The following is a 26643-nucleotide window of genomic DNA, read 5'->3' on the forward strand; positions in this document are numbered from 1 at the left end:
CTTCAAAACATAGACATTTCTGGGCTCTGTGGTCGATAACCACCTGCTGCCTCTTTTCCTCTTCTCCAAAGTACCTGGCATAGGTTGCATTTTTTGCTATAAACATAACATACTTTTCAGTCTTACAAAATTTAAGCCCACAAAATATCTGGTAGGGCAACTAGAAAAGCTGTTTTCTCTGAGAATCTAAAAAGTTATTGAGAAAATAATAGAGTGGTCGGTTTAACTAGAAGTGAGGCATGCTTCCAAAGGCAGAAATTCCTAAATCCCTGTTGGGTTTGAGCAGCACCTGATCTACAGCTATCATTTTATCAGTGATGGTGGCCTCCTGGGAGCTTCTGCTGGGTTGAGTAACAGAGCCAGACTCTGCTGGGGTTTACCTGGAGTGTATGATGGCAACACTCTGAAATTCCATTAAAATGGAACAGGATCACTTCGCAGTCTCAATTTCATAGGTCATATTCTGCCGTGGGATATTCATAAGGATCACACATTGGCTGCAGATAGGGAAATACTGTCACTGAGGTGAATTCATTTCTTTTAGCACTTGCCTCAGACGAACTGCCTTCCAAATAAAAGCTGGGAGGAATTAATACCGTATGTATATGACAGCCTCAATTTGTTTCCCTGAAAAACGTTCTGCAGATATGCTTAAGAACCTCATTTAGGAAAGCACATGTAATAGAGAAAGATTACATTTTAAATATCCATTTTCCTGGACTGTTTGTGCTAGGTTTATAGAAGATGGGCATTTTCATTATAAGGCAGTTGTCAATGTAACTCCTTGTGTACTTATTTCATTTCCCCAGTGCTGTAGAATCTAGAGTTTTATGAATTTGTATTTTTAAAGGATCTTTATTTTCTCAACTCTATTGCAAAATTTTATATTAAAATTATCTTAATTTTATACAAATCCTTCTTTTAGCCACATATGCAATCTTTATATTTATTCATAATCTGATATATCATTAATAATTAAAACTTTGAGCAAATTTTATTGTGAAAACATTTGCTCTATATAATCCTCGGAAGACTTATCCATTTTGGCCATAAAGAGCCTTAGATAATAAACTTTCTCTAGGGAATGGAACTGTAATTATTTTTCTGTGTTCAAACTCATTACTTTTTCCTTCCTACTATGTATATATTTTTGTAGGTAGGTATTTATTATGGCTTGCTATGTTTGAACAACTTAAACTTTTTGGTAGAAGCGTGCTGACCTAGAAACAAGAGGAGGGAAAATGCCAATGTTTTCCTTTGAATAATTCAATGTGAAAGGCAAAGAAAGCAAACTCAATCCTGAAGGTATTTTAGTCTTTCTTTTTTTAGACCTAGAACACAGGTGCAGATAATATTTTTTGAACACTTCAAAGTCTTCATAATTCCTTTAGGTTGTATTTTAGCTTGCTCAAAATGAAGCAACTTTTTCCTGCTAAATGAAAGCATTCTCTTTGGATTGTGAACAGTGTTGTTGATTAAAACCCCTGGGGTTGGAAATGCATCTCTGTGGAGTGTAAGTGCTCGGCTTCGTCTATTTTTAGCTCTGCTTTGTAGTTAGATGTCCAGGGTTAAAGTGGAAACTATGGAGAGTTACATGTGCTCAGGGCTTGGCTGACCTTAGTGAGTCTTAGGAACAATGACTAGTTTACTGTCAGTGCGCTTGCAGTACAGATCAGTTACCAATTGTGTTCTGAGCCACGGGCTATAAAGTAAATTCTGGATGGCTTACTCTAAATGCCTTTGTTCTTGGTCACAGTGGGAAAAATAAAGAAAATAATTTAGGAAAACAAACTCTTAAAATGACAGATTACTGTTTCATGCTAATAATAACAAAATATCATCAGGATTAAAGGAGCAGTATTACTTATGACCATGTTGCAACCATTAGGCAAGGGTTCTTAACCTCTGTCCATGAATGGTTTCAGTAGAGTCTTGGATGATCTGAAATTATATGCAAAATTATGCACAGATGAGAATTTTTCTGGAGAGAGGGACTGTAGTTTTCATCGGATTTTCAAGGAGCTCCGTGACTCAACAAAGGTCAGAACCGTTGCTCTAGAAAGTCTAAAAATGAATAACAGAAAGTCTAGTGTATGACCTGAGGACCTCTTTCCTAATGCCAATGTTATAAGGACTTGGGATGAAATAAGGCAGATGTTTACAGAAAAGGTGGTATTATGGAAAGCAGAGAACTTCCATTCTTGCAAGTAAGCTGGATCATACATTAGGATGAAAGTAATTTAAAAAGAATGTTTTCTTATTCTTCTAAGTAGAATGAATAACTTACAAGAATGAATAGCTTACAAAAACCAGAGAACAGCACAGCAGGTTTCTTAGGTTGTGGGATGATTTAGAGTTGTTCCTCAACCTTCCATGGTGACAGTAGACATTTAGTTGTCTTATTCTAAACAGATTAAAATTCAGCCAATATGACATAATTCAGCATTGCATTCTCTATACCACTGAGTCTTTACAACAACCCTGAGCAGTAGAAATTTTTATCATTTTACAAATGAGAAAATTGGAAACCAAGGAGATTAAATGACTTTTCTTCATTACACTAGAAAGTAGCAGAGTAGTTATTTGAATGCTCGTCATACCCAGGTCCCCACCCTTTCCACGGGCACCCAATGCCAGTTACAATCAGCAACTCCCCTTGATCATACACCACCGGGTTTTCCTTGAAGCATCAATATGTAGTTTTTGCATTGTGCTTCCTTTGATTTAGCCTTCTTCTAGAGAAGCTATTGAATACCAAAATAACCAAGATTTACAGCAGGGAACAGCAGATGGAAGGACACAAATTCTAACAAAGAAAACCCAAGGAGTGTCCATGAATGCCAAGCCTGGGACCTTACAGACACTTTAACCCACTATTTAGAATCAGACATAGATATTTGCAAAGGACTCTAAGAGAGCAGTTTGGAGATGAAAACACTGAGGCTTGAGTGACTTTCCCTGGGCACCCTAACTTTAAACCATGCCCCTCACCTACCCCTATGTCACATTGATCAACCACCCCCACTCCCACGTGTCACCCAGATTATAACCTCTTGAAACTACTAGAGTTGGTGAAGACCACGCTAACATTCAAAGCTGTTATAATTCAGACAAAAGATACCAATGCTAAAAATAGAGACAACCAAACACAGCAGAGAGTGCAGAGAACTTGAAAGCTTGTTCCATCTCCTACCCCAATATCCTTTCAAAATATGTTACCAAAGAAATCTGCCTTGTGGACACTTTTGTGTCCTAACCTCAGCTATGAGCTGTAGATTCATGTCATTTTCTACATATCTATTTCTGTAAAATGAGGAAAATGACTGTCCCTCATGTTGTGAGGTCAAAAAGAGATAATCATGTAAGATGTTGAGTGTGGTGGCTGGCACAGGGGGAACACTCAGTGAGGTTTAGGCATTATGAGTCATTCATTCAATAAATATTTACTGAGCGCTAAGCACTGCTCTAGGTGCTTGGGATAAATTACCAAGCACATTGTATTGAATCTATTATATTAAGTAGAATTATATTTTATACCAGAAGGTAATACGTGTTATAGAAACAATAAGAAACAGAGCAGGGTAAGAGAGATCAGGGACATGGGCCAGGAGTGCAGGTTAGAATTTTCAAGAGGGCAGTCAGGCCTTGTTGAGAAGGTGATATCTGAGCAAAGAAATGAAGTAGCTCAGAGAGGTAGCCATGAGGTTATCTGGGTAAAGGTGCACCAGGCATCAGGGACAGCCACTGCAAGGCCTTCCAGCACAGAACAGCATCGAGGCCCATGCAAGGGAATGGGGGAGTGATGGATAGTGCAGGTGGAGAGGATGTCAGAAAGGTGATGGGTTGGGCAGGACTGATCATGGAGGGCCTGTGGGCCATTGAAGGGAGTTGATATTCTGAGTTAAAGAAGGAATCCATGACAGTTTTGAGCAGAATAGCGACATGCTCTGACTCAGTGGTAACAGCATCACTGTGACTGTTGCAGAAGCAAGTTCCCTTGTTAGGAGGCTAATGCTGTAGTCCAGCCAGGGCCAGATGTGCAGTAAGAGCGGATGTGCGAGCAGTGGCCAGATGTGAGGATCTACTGGTCATGGCTGAGTTCTGAATTCCGTCAGATTTCTCCCAGAGCTCCTCAGCCAGGGAGTTTTGAGGCTGTGAAATGGTCTGTGGAGATTTTGCGCATACAATGAATCTTCTGAGACTCTCTTTAGGTGGTATGATAGTAAAACCATTCACTTGTTCCCCATTTTCCCAGATTCCATCTACATCGTGTCAAAGAAATGCCTTATTCTTTTGTTAGTGTTTTTCTGGTATTTAATAGGAAAAGCACCTTAAAATAACCATAGTTGTATGGAGACTCAAATCCATCTGGAGACTGAAGTGACAGAATCTGAATAATAAAAAATATTGAGCCAATTGACTGTTACCAGAAATGAAATTTGCTTAGGAAGCTGCTGATAGTCTGGGCACAGTGGCTCATGCCTGTAATCCCAACACTTGAGGAGGCCAAGGCAGGAGGATTGCTGGAGCCCAGGAGTTTCAGACCAGCCTGGGCAAAATAGTGAAACCTTGTCTCTATTGTTGCTGATATATCAAGGTTTTACTTTTTTTCCTTTAGAAATGATTTTATTGCTTCTTCTCTAAATAAAATTTTAATTATTATATATAAGAAAAAAGCATCATAGTTCATGGGTAACAAAAATCAATACAATATTCTAGGGTTTGTCTTCCAGTATTTAAATACCAACAAAATGATGAGCCACATTATTTCCTGTATGGTAGAAGTTCAGAGGGAAATATCTATGAAAGCAGAAAAGCCAGAGAGTTACTTTGTTTAAAAGGCTGTTGCATTATGTTTTTTTTTTTTAATAGATGGGATCTTGCCCTGTTGCCCAGGCTGGAGTGCAGTGGTGTGATCTCAGCTCACTGCAACCTCCACCTCCTGGGCTCAGGCAGATCCTCTTGGCTCAGTCCTCTCAGCCCGCAAGTAGCTGGAACTACAGGCGTGCGCCACCATGCCTAGTTAATTTTTGTATTTTTTGTAGAGACGGGGTTTCACCATGTTGCTCAGGCTTGTCTCAAACTCCCGAGCTAGCTCGGGCAATCCACCCACCTTGGCATTCCAAAGTGCTGGGATTACAGGTGTGTGCCACTGTGCCCGGCCTGTTGCATTATGTTCTGAATCCCAAAGACCAACCCTAAATCCAAGGAGAATGGTCCTTTCTGTGTATCAGCCTCCTACTCCAACTCCCTCAGCTGTAAACACAGGGAGAGAGAGAGCGGATTCTCACTCCTGGTAACAACAGGTTCACATAATTGGCAATTTATAGATCCATAGAACTGTGGAATGTTAAAGCAAGAAAGGACCAAAAGTTCATATAATTTAAGCCCCTCCTTTCATAGATACGTAGACTGAGGCCCAGAAAGACATGGTTCCTTCTTTGCCTGCTGTGCTTGACTCTTTTACCAGGCTCTCATGCAGCCTAAATCAAGTTGAGATGGCACCAGATACACCCAGAATGGCATAGTCTTCCCTAGGCAGGTGAATCATGCTGTGAGAAGGAAGGCATGTCCTTTTCCTAGAGTGGAGTAGAATGAGTCAGCCAGAGGTGGAGGAAGGGCAAAGCTGCTACCTCCCTGGGCTCAGAGGTGAAACATTTGCTCTGTCCCTGCAGGCCCTTGGCCTCCATACTGTCGGCACTGGCCAGGTAGTGGGGTGTAACTGAGCTTCCACAGAGAGACCTCTGGACTTTGGAAGCCCAAGGGTGCCTTTGCAACAGGCTTGAGGTTTCCCACAGCCATCTTTTAGATGAAACAAGAAAGCAAGAGTAAGATAACTTTCATGCAATGTCTAGTCAATCCCAGTGACCATCCCAAAGTAGAGTGGATATTGGTGTCTGGGCTGCTTTATAAATAAGTTAATAAGACCTGCTTTGACAAACCCTGGACACCTCAGTTCACAAAGAAACAACCTTAGACTTAGTAAGGCATCTCCTGATACTATTGTCAAGTGTCTTTATACTATAATGTCTAGGAAATATGGGGTTAAACTCTTTTACTCTTGCTTAAACACCATAATGTAGTCTGATTAAATTCACTTATGGAATAGTCAGAAGTGAATAACAACTGAAGGATGTATATAGACAAGAACCATAAGAGATTTAATTCTCTCAGAGTTTTACACATCCACCTTTTCTAGAACACACGAATATTCTACATTCCTAGGGCATTTGTTTTTATATCATGGCTATACACTAACTGTGTAAAGTTACTGAAAAAGCAAGTAAAATGTTACATATCAATGGAAATTTAAATCATGGAAAAAATAAAGCAATAAATTAAATGAAAAAATTGCGGTTATATTCCTATTTAAATAGTTTTTTTAAAAAAACTAAAAGTGAGATATGGCTAAGAGTAAAATGAAGAGAAGAGATTAGTGTAAGATAAATAATGCAAAAAAAAAATTAAAATCCAAGGGAAGGCTATTTATTTTGACATCATAATATTTATTATGATGCTACCTGTCAGTAAATTTCAAGCATCATGTCGATCTAACTAAATTCATGTTTGTACCATAAGAAACTTTTTCTGAAAAGTGTATTAGCAAAAAGAGGACTCTTCAGCTTTCTACTTGTCCGCGAACTTTGATGTTCTCCTGAAACCTCCATGTGTGTCAAGATTGGGAAATGGGAGAATCAAGAATCAGTAGGTGTTAGGCCACCGGGATTGCCTGTATCAAAGGAGGAACACAAAACCAAGCTGCTCTCAATCAAAAGTAGATCCAAAACAACGTTTTCACAAAAGTCCAAAGAAAAGTATCATTTTTCAGGTTTTGCAAAGAGGAAATTGTGGCCAACAGAAAATTGGAGAGTAGAAAAGAGAATGCAAATTCCCAGTGACTCTGCACAGGGTCCTAAAGATGAGAGATGTAATTCAGATGCTGAAGCCCTGCGGAGGAGCAGCTAACTGGAGCAAAGACAGCCCAGAAGAGGCCCAGAAAAAGCTGACCCACAGTTTAAAAACATGGCCTCTTTCTCTCTTCCAGTAAACGGCTGAGCATTTCGCATATATGTGAACAGTACGGAGCTGTAAATATGTGTAAAGATGAAGTTTTTAAAGGAACATTTTTAGAATAGAAAAAATGAATTCAGCTCTTTTGTGGCCTTTCAGTAAAGCCTAATGAAAACATATAGATAAGTCAGCATTAAAAACAGAGCTTTTCATCCTGGGATGTCCTACCCATCTTTCAATGTCCAGCTCTTCCACGAAGGATTCCCTGATAACCCCAGACAGAAACTCACTCTCGAGTGTGTGAATTCACATTTTGTTTGCACTGGCCTTTGTGGTTACTGGCCTTCCTTCTTTGTGTTCTTCCATCCTTTCTTCCTTGATTGACGTAATATATTTACTCCCTTACTAGACCGTAAAGCTCTCAGAAGACAAGGGTTTTACATTTATCCTTGTATCCTACTCCTACCCCAGTGCCAAACACAGTATTTTGCACACAGTAGATACTCAGTAATTTTTTTTGTCGAATAAATGAAATTACTACAGAATGTTAAGAAATAAACCCGTGAGGATTTCAGTGGTATTATAATGTGTTATATATATATACATTGTGAACGATTGAACAAGGAGATTGTTCAATAATGTTTGAAATAAACTTTCTCGTGCACTTTCTGAAATACCAGCTGGGTTGTATGCTAAGTTTACATTTAACTCTATAAGAAACTACCCAATGGTTTTCCAAAGTGGTTGTACTGTTTTACCTTCCCACAAAAAGGTATGGGGATTCTAGTTTATCCACATCCTTGCCAACATTTATTGTTTTCTGTCTTATTTATTATAGCCATTATAATGTGTGTGTAATAGAGTTTTGTTGTGGTTTTGATTTGCATTTGCTTAATGACCAATTTTGTTAACCATCTTTTTTGCATTTAGTAGCCATTTCTGTATCTTCTTTAGTGAAATGCCTATTCAAATGTTTTGCCCATTTTTTAATTGGATTTTTTTCTTATTGAGTTGTCATAGTTATTTAAATGGTTTGGATACAAGTCCTTTATTAGATATGTTTGCAAATATTTTCTCATATTCTGTGCCTTGTCTTTTCCTTCTCTTTACCACAGTGTCTTTCCAAAACCAGAAGTTTTTAATTTTGATGAAGTTCAGTTCAACAATTTTGTTCCTTTCAAATCATGCTTTTGATATTTTATCTAAGAACTCTTTGATTAAGTCAACACCTTAGGGAGTTTCTCTGATCTTTTCTTCTAAGAGTTTTATCATTTCAGCACTTATATTTAGAACTGTGATGCATTTTGAAGTAACTTTTTGTGTATAATATTGAGTAAAGCTCTAAATTCGTCTTTTCACATATGGGTGTACAGTACAACTGATTGCCCCAGCACCATTTGTTATAAAGATTATCCCTTCCCCCATTAAATTTCTTGATACCTTTATCAAAAATCACTTGACCATAAATGTAGAGGTTTATTTCTGGACTATCAATTCTGTTCCCTTAATCTATATGCTTGTTCTTATACCAGTACCATAGTGCTACTGTTGCTTTATAAAAAGTTTGAAACTGGTGAATGTAAGTCCTCTTAGTTCTTCTTTTACAATATTGTTTGCCTATGTAGTTCCTTCGTATTTCCATATAAATTTTAGAATCACCTTGTCAATTTCTACAAAGAACAAAGTCTACTGGGATTTTGATTAGGATCATGTTGAATCTGTAGATCAATTTTGAAAAAAAGTATCATTTTAATAATGTTGAGTTTTCCATTCCATGAACATGAAATACTTATTTATTTAGTTGTTCTTTCACTTCTCATAATAATGTTTTGTAATTGTCAATGTACAAGTATTATACTTCTTTGTTAAAGTTATTCCTTAGTATTTTATTCTCTTTGATGCTATTGTGAATGGAGTTGTCTTAATTTAATTTTTGGATTATTCGTTGCTAGTATATGGAAATATAATTGATTTTTGTGTTTTGATTTTATATCCTATGACCTTGCTGAACTCATTTATTAGTACCAACAATTTTTGTGTGTATTTTTTAGGATTTTCTACACATAGGATTATATCATCTGTAACAAAATGTAGATTTACATCTTTTCAATTTTTAAAAAATTAATTACCCTGACTAGAACCTCCACTACAATGTTGAACAAAAGTGGCAAGAGCAGATCATTGCCTTGTTTCAGTCTTAAGAGGAAAGCATTTGGTTTTTACCATTAAGTATGACATTAGGTGTAGATTTTTCGTAGATGGCCTTTATCAGTTTAAGGAAGTTCCCTTCTGTTTCTATTCTATTGAGAGTTATTAATAAGAATGCTGACTTTTGTCAAATGCTTTTTCTGCATCTATTGAGATGATAATATGGTTTTTGCTTTTTATTCTATTAATATGGTATATTACACTGACTGATTTTCATATGTTAAATCAACCTTGCATTTCTGGGGTAATCTTCACTTGGTTTTATATGTTGCTGGATTCCATTTCTTAATATTTTATGAAGGATTTTTGCATCTCTATGATGGATATTGGTCTGTAGTTTCCTTTTATTATAACGTCTTTGTTTGCTTTGATATCATGTAATACTGACCTTGTAGAATGAGTTGGAAAGTGTTCCCTTCTCTATTTTTGGAAAAAAAAAAAGAGAAATGATTGGTATTATTTCTTTAAGTATTTGATAGACTTCATTAGCGAAGCTATTTGGGCATGGACTTTTTGTTGTAGGAAAATTTTAAATTACCAATTTGAGTTCTTTACTTGTTATTGATCTCTTCAGATTTTGTAATTTTTTCTCGAGTTAGCTTTAGTAATTTGAGTCTTTATAGGAATTTTCCTATTTTGTCTAAGTTGTCTAATTTGTTGGCATAAAGGCATCTACATTATTTCTTTGTGAGCCTCTTAATTCCTATAAGGTTGTTAGTGATGTCTCCTCTTTCATTCTTGATTTTAATAATTTGTGTCTTCTATTATTTGTAGTCAATTTAGCAAAAGCCTTACTAATTGTCATGATCTTTTCAAAGAACCAACTTTTGTTTCATTAATTTTATTGTTTTTCTGTTTTCTTTTTCATTTATTTCCCCTCTAATCTTTATTATATTGCCCTTCTGCTTGTTTTGTGTTTACTTTTATCTTTTTCTAGCTTCTTATGATGGAAGCTTAAATTATTAGTTTGAGACCTTCTTTTCTAATATAAACACTTAAAGCTATATATGTCCCTCTAAGTACTGCTTTAGCTGTATCCCGTATATTTTAATAAGTTGTGTTTTTGTTTTTATATAGTTCGAAGTATTTTCTAATTTCCTTTGTGATTTCTTCTTGACCAATAGGTTATTTAAAAGTATGTTGTTAATTTCCTTATATTTGAGAATTTTCTAAATTTTTTTCTATTGTAGATTCTTGTTTAATTCTTCTGTTATCTGGGGATATATTTCCCATGATTCTAGCTCTTTTAAATTGATTGAGATTGTTTTGTGGACTACCATATGAACCCTCCTTGAGAATGTTGAAAAGAGTAAGTATTCTGTCGTCCTTGGGTAAAGTACTCAAGAAAGATCAGTCACGTCAAGGTGATTGATAGTGTTTTGCAAGTATTCTATGTTCCTGATGATTTTTTAAATCTAGTTGTTCTATCAGTTATTGAGAGTGGAATATTGAAGTCTCCAACTATTATTTTTCAGTTTTATATTTCTTTCAATTCTGTCATTTTTGCTTTATGTATTTTGGGGATCTGTTGTTAGGTGTATATACATTTACAATTATGTTTTTCTTAGAAATTGACCATTTTATCATATGAAATATTCCTCTTTGTCTCTAATAATATTTCTTGATGTAAAGTATATTATGTTTTATATTACTATAGCTTACCATTTGCATGGTATATCTTTTTTATCCTTTTACTTTAACAAATGTGTCTTTAAATTTAGGGTGTGCCTCTTGTGGCAGCATATAAGTGGATTAGTTGAATCTTTATTTTTCCATTCAGTCTGACAGCCTCTGCCTGTTCCTTGGAGTTTTTTATTCCATTTACGTTTACTAAAATTACTGATATGGTTGTATTTATGTCTGCCACTTTTTAAAGTATATCTCATTATCTCTTTAATTACTCCTTTATTGCCTTATTTTGTATTAAATGGACCTTTTTAGTGTATTGTTTTAATTCTTTTGTTTCTTGACTGTATTCTTTGAGCTATTTTCCTAGGGATTGCCTTAGGAATTACAATATACATATTAACTTATTTCTATCTACTTCGGATAATATATACTCACTGAATACCAGTAAACATAGAAACTTTCCTCTAATATAGCTTCATTTCCTTCTCCCTCCTTTGCACTGTTGTCAAGTATATTACAACTATGAATGTTGTAAACCCAACAACACAATGCAATAAGTATTTTATACAATATTATATCTTTTAAAGAACTTAAGAGAAGGCTGGGTGCAGTGGCTTACATGTGCAATTCCAGCACTTTCAGAGGCCGAGGTGGGTGACTCACTTGAGCTCAAGAGTTTGAGACCAGCCTGGGCAGCATGGTGAAATCTCAGTTCTACAAAAAATACAGAAATTAGCTGGGCATGGTGATGTGTGCCTGTAGTCCCAACTACTTGAGAGGCTGAGGTGGGAGGATGGCTTGAGCCCGGGAGATCGAGGTTATAGTTATGACCACGCCATTGCACTCCAGCCTGGGTGACAGAGCAAGACTCTGTCTCAAAAAAAAAAAAAAAAGAATTTAATAGAATATATATGTAAAAATTTACATACATATATGTGTATAAGCTTATATACATATAAATTTATATACATATGTATGTATAAACTTATATACATATATGTGCATATACATGTGTGTATGTGTGTATGTACACACACTGTCTTTTGTATTTACCCAATTATTTACTGTCTGGTTGTTCTCCATCTTTTCGTGTGGGTTTAAATTACAATTAAATTACCTTTAGTCTTTTCTTTCTTTTTTTTTTTTGAGACGGAGTCTCACTCTGTCACCAGGGCTGGAGTGCAGTGGCACGATCTTGGCTCACTGCAAGCTCTGCCTCCCAGGTTCAAGCGATTCTCCTGCCTCAGCCTCCTGAGTAGCTGGGATTACAGGAGTGCACCACCATGCCCGGCTAATTTTTGTATTTTTAGTAGAGACAGGGTTCCACCATGTTGGACAGGCTGGTCTCAAACTCCTGACCTCAAGTGATGCACCCCCTTCGGCCTCCCAAAGTGCTAGGATTACAGGCATGAGCCACTGCACCCGGCCAGATATAGAATTCTTGATTAACATTGTTTTTCAGCACTTAAATATGTCATGTCGGTGCCATTTTTCCTGATGAGAAGTCTACCATTAACAGTATTATTGTTCCCCTGTGTGTAAAGAATCATTTTACTCTTGATGCTTTCAAGGTTTCTCTCTGGCTTTGACTTTCAACAGTTTGACTTCGATATTTCCAGGTCTAAGTATCTTTTTCTGTGTTATTCTACTTGGGTTTTTTGAGCATCTTGGATCCATAGATTAATATTTTCATCAAATTTTGGAAGTTTTAGTCTATTATTTCTTCAAATATATTTTCCTGCCCTTTCTCTCTCTCTTCCCTTTCTGGCACTGCCATTACTCATATGTTAGTATGTTTGACATTGTCTCACAGGTTTCTGAGGCTCTTTTAATTTTTCTTTATTCTTTTATCTCTCTTTGCTTTAGAATGGGTAATTTCTATTTTCAACTTTATTGATTATTTCTTCCCTTATCTAACATCTGCTGTTGAGTCCCTCTAAGAAATTTTCATGTTATCGTACTTTTTAACTCCAGAGTGTCCTTTGATTTTATTTTATATTTCTTTGTTGACGTTCTCTATTTGTTGAGTCATTGTTGTAATACATTCCTTTAACTCTTTAAACATGGTTTCCTTCAGTTTTTGAACATATTTATAATTGCTGCTTTGAAGTCTTTGTCTGCTAAACCCAACATCAAGGACAGCCCAGAGACAATTTTTGTTTACTACTATTTTCCCATTGGTGTGGGTTACATTTTCCTATTTCTTGGCATGTCTCATAACTTTTATTGTTGTTAAAAATGGGACATGTCAGACAATATATTGTTACTATTCTGAATTCTGAATTTTCCTCAGAGTGTGTTGTTGCTGTATTTTGGTTTTGTTTTTTGTTTTTTGGGTTTTTTGTTTTTGTTTTTGTTTTCAGCTGGAGTCTCACTCTGTTGCCCAGTCTGGAGTGCAGTGGTGTGATCTCAGTTTTGTTTAATAATAATTTGGCTGGACATACTTGTAGAATCTCTTTAACTGCTGTGTGGCTGCAGGTGTCTCTGCTCAGCTTTGTTTTGTTTTTTAAATTCTTGTTCTCATTTTTAAGCCGGAATTCCTAGGAATCACACTGTGTTTGCATAGATTAATGGCCAATGAGTGGTCAGACATTGTGCCCAAACAGCTCAAGACAGTAAATCTTCCACCCTCTGGCAGTAGATCTGAGTGTGTGTTAGGGAGCACAGCTAAAGTGTGCAGGTAATTTTTTTTTTTTTTTTGAGACGGAGTCTCACTCTGTCACCCAGGCTGGAGTGCAGTGGCACGATCTCAGCTCGCTGCAACCTCCACCTCCCAGGTTCAAGTGATTCTCCTGCCTCAGCCTCTGGAGTAGCTGGGACTATAGGCATGTGCCACCATGCCTAGCTAATTTTTGTATTTTTAGTAGAGACAGGGTTTCACCATGTTGGCCAGGATGCTCTTGATTTCTTGACCTCATGATCCACCCACCTTGGCGTCCCAAAGTGCTGGGATTACAGGTGTGAGCCACCGTGCCCAGCCTGTGTGCAGGTAATTTTTACGTAAGTCTGGTTTTGCTTAATTCCAGGCTCTCTTGCCTGTCCTCTGCACATGTGCACAGGCTTACAGTCAACCAATGATGTGTGGAAAACTTGGCCCTCTCCAATTTTTCCCACACATATATGTATGGAGAGCTTATGAAGGACCCTGTGACTACCTTATTTTCCAGATCTTCCTGGTAAATTTCTGGCTGATCTACCAATCTGCTCTTGCCCCAAGCCTGACTGTAACCTCAGGCTAGCTGAGCTGCTGGTTTTCCCTTGTTTGTTTGCCACCTAGATTATTGCTACTGTTATTCACAGTGCTGCTGGATGTGGGGTTTTATCACATTGTGCCCCAAATCAAGTCAGTCTTCCCTGGCTGCTCCTTTTCATGCCTTTTCTCATCTTGGTTGAACTACCTTATGGACTAAGCTGGGGGTAAGGGATGGGAGAAGCCTAGGCAGGAATGACACACAGACTCCCGCTGCTCATACGTGAAGTTCAGTTGTTTGTTTGTTCTATGAATAGCCAATTCTCAGTGTAGTGTATGCCTTTGATTGATTTTCAGAGCCCTGATTGGTTATTTTTGACAATGTGTTATATATCATCACTGCTTTGGGGACAGGAACTGAGGAACTACTCCTTCCACCATACTGGAAGTCCCACCTCTGCATCAGTCATTTTTAATCATTCCTCAGCTGATTCTGATGTGAAACCAGGGTTGAGAATCCTTGAGCTAGGGTTTTACTACAGGAGAATAAATCTTTTTTTTTTTTCTTTTTTTGAGACAGAGTCTCCCTCTGTCACCCAGGCTGGAGGGCAGTGGTGCGATCTTGGCTCACTGCAACCTCCCTCTTCCGGGTTGAAGCAGTTCTCTCCCACAGCCTCCTTAGTAGCTGGGATTACAGGCGCCCGCCACCACGCCCAGCTAAGTTTTGTATTTTTAGTAGAGACGGGGTTTCACCATCTTGGCCAGGCTGGTCATGAACTCCTGACCTTGTGATCCACCCACCTCGGCCTCCCAAAGTGCTGAGATTACAGGTGTAAGCCACTGCGCCTGGCCATAAATCTTTATTTCACTTCATTCAATAAACATTTATTGAGTTATGTCAGGCACTGGGCACAGTGCTGAGAATATAAAAATCACTGAGACCATCCCTCTTCTGGAGTAGTCACAGGCAGTGGGAAAGACAGAGAAACCAATAATGCAGCCTAACCCTGAACACATAAGGATGGGTGATGCTGGCTTTGGTGGCACAGTCAGCGGAGACAATGCCCACAGTTCATCCCTTCTCTGAAATGTGCTGATAGGCTGTCAGATTGTTTTCAGAAAATAACATAGCCATTAAGCAGATCTATACTTCCCATAAGCATGAATACATTTATTCATCCTAGTGAACCTGGAAAAATTTCCCCAAATTATATAGTGATTATAAACATAACTTTAAGGGGCCAGCATTTTACTTTATGTTCAGTTTAATGAGTTTTTTTGTGCTTTATTTTTAGCTGTAACTGATAATTTCATAACTTCAATTTAGGTGAATAAATTCAGGGAGAGCAAATCAACATCAAAGTCATCATGGGCAGTATGACATGGTTTTATGGTCTGCAAACTGAAAGAACGAAATAGTAACATTTCTTTTTTTTTTTTTTTTTTTTTTTTGAGATGGAGTCTCGCTCTGTCATTCAGGCCGGAGTGCAGTGGCGTGATCTCGGCTCACTGAAAGCTCTGCCTCCCAGGTTCACGCCATTCTCCTGCCTCAGCCTCCCGAGTAGCTGGGACCACAGGCGCCCGCCACCATGCCCAGCTAATTTTTTGTATTTTTAGTAAAGATGGGGTTTCACCATGTTAGCCAGGATGGTCTAGATCTCCTGACCTCGTGATCCGCCCCCCTTGGCCTCCCAAAGTGCTGGGATTACAGGCGTGAGCCACCGCGCCCAGCCTTAACACTTCTTTTTTTAAAAAAAATCAAGTGTGGCCTTTAGTATTTTTCTATTGATTGAATGTTTCATAAAATTAGACTATTTATACAGTAGTATATGGATAGAACTTATAAATAAACATATATAGGTAGTACGCCCCCAATTTTTTTAAATTGAGAGTACTTGATCATAAAAGTTGGAGATCCCAGCACTTTGGGAGGCCGAGGCAGGCAGATCACCTGAGATCAGGAGTTTGAGACCAGCCTGTCCAACATGGCGAAACTCCGTCTCTACTAAAAAGTACAAAAATTAGCCGGCCATGGTGGCGTGCGCCTGTAATCCCAGCTATTCAGGAGGCTGAGGCAGGAGAATTGTTTGAACTCGGGAGGCAGAGGTTGCAGTGAGCCGAGATCGCGCCATTGCACTCCAGCCTGGGCGACAGAGTGAGACTCCGTCTCAGAAAAAAAAAAAAAAAAGGAAGTTGGAGATGACTGGTATAGTGTAAAGAACACTAACCTGAAAATCAGGAAGAGATGAATGCTAGTCCCAGTTCACCACCAACTCACTGTGTGAGCATGGGTGAGTTACAAACACTCTCCAGGCTTTGCTTTCCACATCTGTCAAATCAAGGGCCTGATATAAATATCCCCGAGTCCTCTTTCAGCTCTGAGATTCTATAAATGGTTTTGTTCTTGCTTTTCCTGTTACGAAGTTGAACAAGTAGGTGGTTATGATATTTTCTGTTCAGTATTTGAATTAGATGCAGGTGTAAGTCTACTTCTGAGTTCCTGGAATATTTCCGGAGAGTGCATTTTGTACCTTGGCTACATCTCTTCCCTGTGGTGCTACCAGTCATAGATGTATGTGATAATGTCCTACACACCAGGATATGTATTTAAAATCTGTTAACTGTAGACATATTAACAAGGACTAGCATAATTGGTGGGGGAGTACAAAAAGATGTACCTAGATATAGATACAGTTACAGGCTCATAGATACCTGCACACACACACACAATTAACCCTTGCCTTTTGCTTAATTTGATTGCTTTCATCAAAATTCAGAAAGCTTCAAGATTTAAGCTAAGTACATTAAAAAACACTACATGTAGTTTTAATAGGTAAAGACTGACACCAGTCCATACATATTAAGTTTGGTATCTACTCAGAAACTGAGTTGTTGGCTTATTTTCAAAATTTAAATACATAAAAGCCCAAGGGGTTAGCAAGCCCTTATTTAGCTCTTTGATTTAAGATCAAAGAAATTTAAAATCTACATATTCGATGTAACTCCTTTAGAAACATTATTCAACTTTAAAATTTGATAGAGTAAGATGTTGGACTTCAGAGTTCATGGATCATGACAAAATAGACTATGGATGGTTTTTCTTAAGATAATTATGCTTATTATAACATAGTCACTTTCTTTAAAGTTTGCGTCTCTCTGATTTAGTTTTGTTTGGTAGCCTCAATACATAAATGTCTTAGCATTACTAAATCATCAGTTTGCATTGTATTTTAACACCTAATTCTTCAATACTCTTTATTAGAAATCAAAGGCTTGAAGAAATATTAGCATAATAAAAGTGGAAATCTTGCGTTTTCTAAGCAGTACTATATAACACATAACATCATAATGCTTTTTAAAAATTCTTCTGTTCCAAATGAAATATGAAGTGGAAGCTGATGAAAGTGCCATGAGTCTTTAGCATAAAATTCAACTATTAAAAATCAGCTCTTACATTGGAAGGACATAAAGAAAAAAAAACAGCTCCTGTGATTTACTTGTGAGAATGGAATACTCATATTATGGCACATTCTATGTAATAAATGCATTATTTTAAGAATTTGTCTTAAAGGATAAATGACAGAAAAAGGAGCAATGCAATGAAAAGAATAACAAATCATAGCTATTTTGATGTAAATAAATGTCAAAAAATAATGAGCTCATGAGACTATGACTGTGGCCACCAGAATGGAAGTAAAGAGAGAAAAGCAAAAGCAGAAAAACAGGAGAGAAATTAGAAATCCAACTGTTCTGGAAACGGGGGAAAAAATGAAACTCTTAAGCCCCATAAGTATGTTATTTTGGATGCTAATGGAATAAAGAGGTGAGGGAAAATACCACTTTAAACTTAGACCTGTATAAGCACAGCCTGTACTTTGTGACCTGCCGGGGTATAGAATGCAGTCGTTTTGCTGCTGCCCAGGACAGCTGGCCAGGAACAAATGTCACCCTGGCTTCCAGTTTGTAACCAATCCACAAGCTTAAATTCAAAGTTCTAACCTTTAGTTTTAATGCTCATCATAGAAAAAGAGATGGATATTCCCCACTGGGGGAGGTGGTAGATAGTGGGGAAGGAAGAGTTTGGCCATTTCCATGCAACCTCCCCGGAGGATTCAAGGGGCCGCTGCCTGCCCTGCATGTCAAAGTCCTGTGCTACTTGTTTTCTCACATCGTCATATATCCATTTTGTACCATGTATGTGCTTGGCCTCTCTTCTGCTTTTGATTAGGTAATCCCTTTTGCTTTTTCAAATGATTTTCCAAGATTAGGAAATGGTCAAGGTTTGGATGGTTTGGAAGGTTTTTCTATTTCAACTGGGCAGCTTGGCTTTTCCCATGCCACAATACCCCTATTCACCTTGTCTTTAGAGATTCTCTAGATGGGGGCTCTTAAAAAATATATTAATTTTTTTTTTTTTAAGAATAGTTTCAAATTTACAAAATGATTACAAGGATAGTGCAGAGAGTTCCCATACAGATCCCTATTGTTAACATCTTTTCTTAATGTGTAGATCAGGGACTTTTAGCCCCAAGTTCATGGATTGACTTCAGGGAGTTCATGAACTCCTGAAGTTTATGCCAAATTGTTTATGTTTGTATGAAAATGCATTTCATTTCATTCAAGAGCTATATAAATTAAGACTATTCTTTTCATTTCATCAGTCCTTTTTCTCTGCTATCTCTGCTCTCATGTTTTCCACTTCCCTAGTCAATTTTTTGGTTTATTAGAACACTAACTACCTCCAAGTGCACATTTGTACCAGTGTGCATAGGAAGACAGAACTGACCAAAGGCTTCTTTATCACACCCTTGTGAATCACTGAGTCAATTGGCATCGTGTGTTCCCATAAAATATGTTAACTCTATTATTTAATAAGCCCCACGTCCCTTCAAAGGCAGGAGTTGCCTATAATACATAAAGGTCTCAGTGTAAACCAAGGGTCCTACATCAGGCTGGACCTATCTAGAAAAGTATGCATTTTAAATAAGCTCCCAAAAGAATTTGGATGCACCATGTATCAAACCATTTATATAGACTGCCTAAATTTCCAACATGACATTAACACAAAAGGACATTTAGAACTATCATAAAAACATCACTCTTTTCTCTTGAAACTTTAAGTGGGGGAAAAAGCCATGCAATTACTGTAGCCATAAAATTATTATCACTATTTTTCTTTTCTGTCTATATAGAATCCATTATTTGAAATCTTTCTAACTCTACTTTAATTCTAAAGATAAGAGATAATTGTAACATTAGAGATCTAAGATTTGGTAAAATTTCTCCCAAGTTAAAACTTCCTCTATCGTATTTTGAATATTGTAAATGCCTTTTTTTGTTACTGTCTGATGTTAGGTGGTTTATTTCAGACTTACAGATTCCAGTCTGCTGTTAGATGATTATTCATCCAAGTTGAGCCCCAAACCAAAGAGAGCCAAGCACAGCCTACTGTCTGGAGAAGAGAAAGAAAATTTGCCCAGTGACTACATGGTACCCATTTTCTCAGGACGGTGAGTGTGCTTTTTCTTCCTGGCTTTAATTTTTAAGAAGTATATAGTAAGTGCTATAGGAATGGCAGATTATAGTCATAATTGTTGTGAACAGATTATAGAAATAGCAGCTAACATTTATTGAGCACTTGTTAGATTATAGTAAAAGCAGCTAACCTTTTATTAAGCACTTACTATATACTGATTAAGATCTGAGGAAGCTGGGAACCCTGCACTGAGAGAGATGTGTTAATTGTGTTAAAAGGGACTTCCTCTTCAGAAATTTTGCCGTCACGTAGGATGGCTACATGACAAGAATGATCAGAACTTAATGCTGCTTATAAAACTAGCTGGAATGGGAAGTGGATCCTGGGATGCTAGTGATTGGACAGGACAGCCAGAGTAAAAAGAAAGCTTCAAAAACTATAAAATGTTGGGTGAATTTTTATTATTTTGTGTGTGTGTGTATATATATGTATATATGTATATATACATATATATGTATATATGTATATATACATATATACGTATATATGTATATATACATATATACGTATATATGTATATATACATATATATGTATATATACATATATGTATATGTATATATGTATGTATATGTATATATACATATATGTGTATGTATATGTATATATACATATATGTGTATGTATATGTATATATACATATATGTGTATGTATATGTATATATACATATATGTGTATGTATATGTATATATACATATATGTGTATATGTATATATACATATATGTGTATATGTATATGTATATATACATATATGTGTATATGTATATATACACATATATGTATATATACATATATGTGTATATGTATATATACACATATATGTATATGTATATATACATATATATGTATATGTATATACACATATATGTATATGTATATATACATATATATGTATATGTATATATACATATATATATGTATGTATATGTATATATATTTATGTATTTGAGATAGGGTCTCACTCTGTTACCCAGGCTGGAGTGCAGTGGCACAAACATAGCTCACTGCAGCCTCAACCTCCCAGACTCAGGCAATCCTCCTACCTCAGCCTCCCAAGTAGCTGGGTCCACAGGCACGAGCCACCACACACAGCTAATTTTTTAAAAAAATTATTTGTAGTGATGGGGTCTCACTATATTGCCCAGGTTGGTCTTGAACTCCTGGGCTCAAGTGATCTTCCCTGCTTGGCCTCTCAAAGTGCTGGAATTACAGGCATGAGCCACCACACCTGGCCTGGGTGAACTTTTAAAAAAAAACCCAAGATGACACATTTAGGTAGCTGAAAAATATCTTGGTTATCAGTGTGGTTTTAATTATTATTCATTGGGGGAAAAAATCTCATCATAATTTGAATGCCTTGTTCAATGGGAAATAGATTGCTATTTACTTTGAGGTAAACTTCAGACAAAATAATCACTAAATCACAAGTCTGTGTGATGCCAATTTTCTATCTTTATTACATAAACATTATTTTTGAGCAGTAATAATATTCAAAGGAATCTTGAAAGGAAACTTGTCCTGGACACCAAGATTAAAGCTCAACAGGAACTTTCTGGTTCATCTCCTATTTATTTCTCTTTGAACAGAGTTATTCCCATAGCTCAGGTGACACTCAAAGTGAGGCCATCCTCTAAGAGCAAATGTCATGGAAAAGTAGATCCTCTTGGAAGTCAGGAAATAATTTGGTTGTGATTGATGGTGACCTACTTCTGTTGCCTGTGTTTTTCTTTCCATTGCCCTCTGACAGTTCCTTTCTGACTTGTGTCAGAGGCTAATGTCATAATTGCTCTGAACCAATTAGGAAGGTAAAGGGATAAATAACATTCTATTTTTAGCTTTTTATTTGATATCTTTGCTATCTCTGATTTTTTTAAGTGAACTTTCCAGACAAACATGCTTTCACTGCTAAGTATGGATGCCCAGCCTTTTGACCTCTTCACAGTAGCTTAATGTAACTCGCATTCCTTATAAGAGATGGTAGGCTAGAGCGGTAAAATCTTTTGTCTCCAGTATTTTTCCCACTCTGTTTCAAAAAATCATTTAAAAACCACATCAGCTTAACACCAGCCTACGTGACATGACTCCACTTGGCAGGGCACAAAATGAAGCTTCTTACTTCTAACATCTTCTCCCTGTTCTGTCCACACCAAACTATTTTTCTCTTCCGGACCAATCTCAAGAAGTGATCATTTACAAATAAACTGTGATAAAAGAAGATGTGAGGCCAGGCACGGTGGCTCATGCCTGTAATTCCAGCACTTTGGGAGGCCAAGGCGGGCGGATCACAACGTCAGGAGATTGAGACCATCCTGGCTAACACAGTGAAACCCAGTCTCTACTAAAAATACAAAAAAATTAGCCAGGCGTGGTGGCGGGCACCTGTAGTCCCAGCTACTCGGGAGGCTGAGGCAGGAGAATCGCTTAAACCTGGGAGGCAGAGGTTGCAGTGAGCTGAGATCACGCCACTGCACTCCAGCCTGGGCCACAGAGTGAGACTCCATCTCAAAAAAAAAAAAAAAAAGATGTGAAGAAAAATTGATCTTCTAGGCTTTATTTCTAGTTCTCCATTATATCTTACATGGTGTCATCACCTATACTCTGTTACTGTGTCGAAAATAACATTTCACAGTGGTTTTGGCAGTATTAACAATCTGAGGAGAGGATGGAAAAGAAATGAACATTTGTTGAGTGTCTATTATTATTTGCTGGGACTCACGCAAGATGCTTTATATAAACCATCTTACTAAATTCTCCATACAACCCTGCAGAGATATTAATATATCAACGTTTTGGACAAGGAAATCATGGCAGAGTGACTTGCTGAAAGCTGCATGCCTGGGAGGTAAAGAATTGAAAGTCCCGCGTAGGCCTGGCGAATGCAGTGGACATGCCCTCTGCACTCACAGTGTGCTTCTGGAAAATACCATTTCCTCTGCATGGCACCTGAAATTTCCACTTATATTCCAATAAATCGAGTAAACTTTGTGTCAACAAGAGATTTTTGAATTGAGACTGTCAGAGATTCACAGAGTACTGGGAGATTTTAAATTTATTTTACTTTGTAGTAGTATACTTTTGTCAACATGTTAGCCTCACAGTTTTGCTTTTGTGTCCAGATTATAGAAGGGTTATCACTGATAAATCCTGATTTTTACTTAAAGGAGAATATCCCTATTGCCTGGGTCTAACATACTTTTTAACTGTAGTTGAGTTCTCGTGTGAAATAATTAGTTTTTTTTCGAAGTTTAGCTTCTTTGTAAATGGAAAAGGCAAGGAGACTATCACTTCATTTGGCCCTCTAGAGCTGTGCCAACATATCCAGTATCAGTAGTAATGAGAACTTAAACATAAAGTTCTCTTACTTGGAGCCTGGGGCAAGACTAGCACTGAATATGATCCATCATTACATGAATTGAAACAGCTCACAAAGCTCATTTCACATCTCCCTATTGCATATTGACTTCCGTAGAGAATTCCAAGCAAATTCTCCTGATGGTTTGTTTTGTATTCAGTTAGTAATTCATTCACTTCCTATCTTGTTCAAAAAAGAATGAGAGGTCATTATGTGAGGACACTAAGCTAAAAATCTTTCATCTTCCTCCTCTCCCCCAAATAATAATGGACATATTACTAACATCCATAGTAGGGATTAGCTTATTAATATTTACAGAGAGAGAAAAAAACTTAAAATTTACTCACTACATTTAGTCAGAAACAACGTGGACTCATCTCGTCTGCCAGATGTTTTAGGAATAGTCCATGAGAAACCCCAATCTTGGCAAATGTGGAATCTCATTCCTCAGCAAGCGGCATAGATTTAGATGCTAGGAACTTGCTAACACAATGGCAGCATTTGCTTACATTCTGAAGTAATCATTCTTAGAATGCACGATTCTGACTTAAGAGGTCTAAGGAGACTCAATGTCAAGAGAATCTTCGATGTAATCAATACACTGTCTCACGAAACATTTGAGGGGGTTTACAACAAAAGGCATTGAAATACGTTAAAATAATTCAAATATTTTTAAACGGCATGAATAAATCACAGCACAGATTCTATCATAAACTGCCACAGTAGGCATTGCACTTGGGATGTTGCCACTCCCTTACTATTGTCATCAATTATGAATAATAACGAGTCACATTTATAAACGTCACCACTTCCATCACAAGTTTGATAATTTCTTAGTATATAGTATAGGTACACACATAGTATATGCACACACAACATGTATTATCTTAGAAAGAAACCCAGTAGGCATAAGGAACCTCATGTAAATTCAGAACTTATTCATACCTGTAACAACTCCAGGTAATGCATTACATCAGCAAAGTGACAGAACCCAGATCAAGCTCCTACTCATGTATCAGGGTCACAGGCACACAAACTAGATCTCATTTAACAATATGGCTTTTCTGGAAAGGAACCATAATCTTTTATTTTAAACAAAATCATGTTTAAACACACTAAGACAACCAGTGAGACGACCTTGGCCAAGTTATCTAACTTATCTGAACTTCGTTACCATATATTTAAAACAGAAATAATAATTTATCTTGGCCGGGCACGGTGGCTCACGCCTGTAATCCCAGCACTTTGGGAGGCCAAGGCTGGTGGATCACCTCAGGTCAGGAATTCGAGACCAGCCTGGCCAACATGGTGAAATCCTGTCTCTACTAAAATTACAAAATATTAGCCAGGTATGGTAGCAGGAGCCTGTAATCCCAGCTTCTTGAGAGGCTGAGGCAGGAGAATTGCTTGAACAAGGAGGCCAAGGTTGCAGTGAGCTGAGATCGCACCACTGCACTCCAGCCTGGGCAACAAGAGCGAGACTCCATATCAAAAAAAAAAAAAAGTTTATCTCATAGGGTTTGTATGGGGATGAAACAAGATAGTGTATGTGAAAATCACCAGGGCCATCATAGGTGTTATTATTGTTGTTATTTGTTAAGGTGAGGAATACTTCTGTACATGAAGTGTCAGCTTCTGATTCACCTGCTTTTTCTATGTCGGGTTTTCTTTTGGTGCAGGATACAGTGTCTGAGGTGTGGTACCTTGAACTTAGTAAAATTACTCAATCTTATCACTGCCATCCACAACATCTACATTTTGCCATTGTTGTGTTTTAGTCAAAAGCATGTCAGTGGAATTACTGATACGGAAGAAGAAAGAATTAAAGAAGCTGCTGCTTATATAGCCCAGAGGAATCTTCTTGCTAGTGAGGAAGGAATCACAACATCTAAACAGTCCACGGCATCCAAGCAGACCACGGCATCTAAGCAGTCCATGGCATCCAAGCAGTCCACAGCATCCAAGCAGTCCACGGCATCCAGGCAGTCCACGGCATCCAGGCAGTCCGTGGTTTCCAAACAGGCCACATCCGCTCTTCAACAGGAAGTAACTTCTGAAAAGAAGTCAAGGAAAGTTGTGATTCGAGAAAAGGCAGAACACCTGTCCCTGAGGAAAACAGTAAGAAAAGACAGTTTAAAGTAACTTACAAAGGTGGAAATGCATGTCATAAGGGGTGTGTGTGTGTGTGTGTGTGTAGATATAGATTGATTTGTTTCTTTTTTTTTTTTTTTTGAGATGGAGTCTCGCTCTGTCCCCCAGGTTGGAGTGCAATGGCGCAGTCTCAGCTCACTGCAGCCTCCGCCTCCCGGATTCAAGCGATTCTTCTGCCTCAGCCTCCCAAGTAGCTGGGATTACAGGCACGTGCCACCACACCCGGCTAATTTTCGTTTTTTTTTTTTTTTTTTTTAGTAGAGATGGGGTTTCACCATGTTGGCAAGGCTGGTCTCGAACTCCTGACCTCAAGTGATCCACCCACCTCGGCCTCCCCAAATGTTGGGATTATAGGTGTGAGCCACTGCACCCAGCTGATTTGTTTCAAATGAAGAATATGTGGTCTTTTGGAGAAACAAAACATAAGAAAACAAGGAGAAAGACATTAAAATATTAATATGTAGGTCAAAGAAAGCAAACAATAGTTTTAAACTCCATGGAATTTTAGGTTTTAAGGAAATTAAAGATTTTAAAGAGCCTTAAGAAATCCACCTTGGAGAAGTAAAATATGATCAGGTGTGGTGGCTCACACCTGTAATCCCAATTTTGGGAGGCCAAGGCAGGAGAATTACTTGAGGACAGGAGTTCGAGACCAGCCTAGCCAACATGGTGAAACCCCTAAAATCTCTACTAAAAATACAAAAATTAGCCAGGCATGGTGGTGCATGCCTGTAATCCCAGCTACTCGGGAGGCTGAGGCGCAAGAATCGCATGAACCTGGGAGGCAGAGGCTGCAGTGATCCAGGTTGCACCAGTGCACTCCAGTCCGGGCCAAAAAAAAAAAAGAAAGAAAAAGAAATCAAAGATGTTGCTTAAGCTTAGAATGTTAAATGTCAAATAACTACCTCTGTTCTTAAAAGGGAGAAGGGAGTGCATTTTCTCTACACAAAATTAAGCTTCCAAATGGAAAAATAAAACTTTTGCCTTCTACTTGTTATTTTAGCACCAAAATTCACTTTGATTTATTGGTATTTTGGTAATATGTTTGTTTGCATATTTGTTTTTTCAGTTAGAAGAAACCGAGACATATCATGCCAAGTTGAATGAAGACCATCTTCTCCATGCTCCTGAGTTTATCATTAAACCTCGCTCCCACACGGTTTGGGAGAAGGAGAATGTAAAATTGCATTGCTCCATAGCAGGCTGGCCAGAACCTCGTGTCACGTGGTATGTTATCTTTATGAAAGCTAACAGAATTCATTACACAAAGTTAAGTTCACCTCTAGTGGAAACACACAGAACAACCATATGCAAGAGTCAATGAAGACATCTACAAGATTGTATAGGTTTTTAAAAGAGTGAAGAAGGGTATTGAGATGAATTTGTATGCATGGGAAGAAAAAACAGTCTTGCATATATACACTACATGATAATACTCTATAATCCTATTATACAAATGGATCTTTATTTTATATGAAGTATTGCATTTTAGTCAACATATGTACCAACATACCAAATGTATGTCTATAACTCTTACGGATGATAAAAGTTAGGTAAAAATTAGC

At 37.6% G+C, this 26643-nt stretch overlaps 1 protein-coding gene across 3 annotated transcripts in view; it reads left to right on the top strand.

The window, feature by feature from the left end:
* The window catches only part of MYOM1 (myomesin 1), a 184316-nt gene that overhangs the window by 34460 nt on the left and 123213 nt on the right, over positions 1-26643 (top strand). For all 3 annotated transcript variants that reach the window (XM_024350980.3, XM_024350981.3, XM_063795530.1), the window contains 3 exons: positions 19408-19548; positions 24706-25045; positions 26148-26305. In XM_024350980.3, coding sequence (XP_024206748.3) covers positions 19408-19548; positions 24706-25045; positions 26148-26305 — 639 coding nt within the window. The remainder of the gene's footprint in view (positions 1-19407; positions 19549-24705; positions 25046-26147; positions 26306-26643) is intronic.

Source organism: Pan troglodytes, chromosome 17 (genome assembly GCF_028858775.2).
Source record: "Pan troglodytes isolate AG18354 chromosome 17, NHGRI_mPanTro3-v2.0_pri, whole genome shotgun sequence".
Taxonomy (NCBI): Eukaryota; Metazoa; Chordata; class Mammalia; order Primates; family Hominidae; genus Pan; species Pan troglodytes.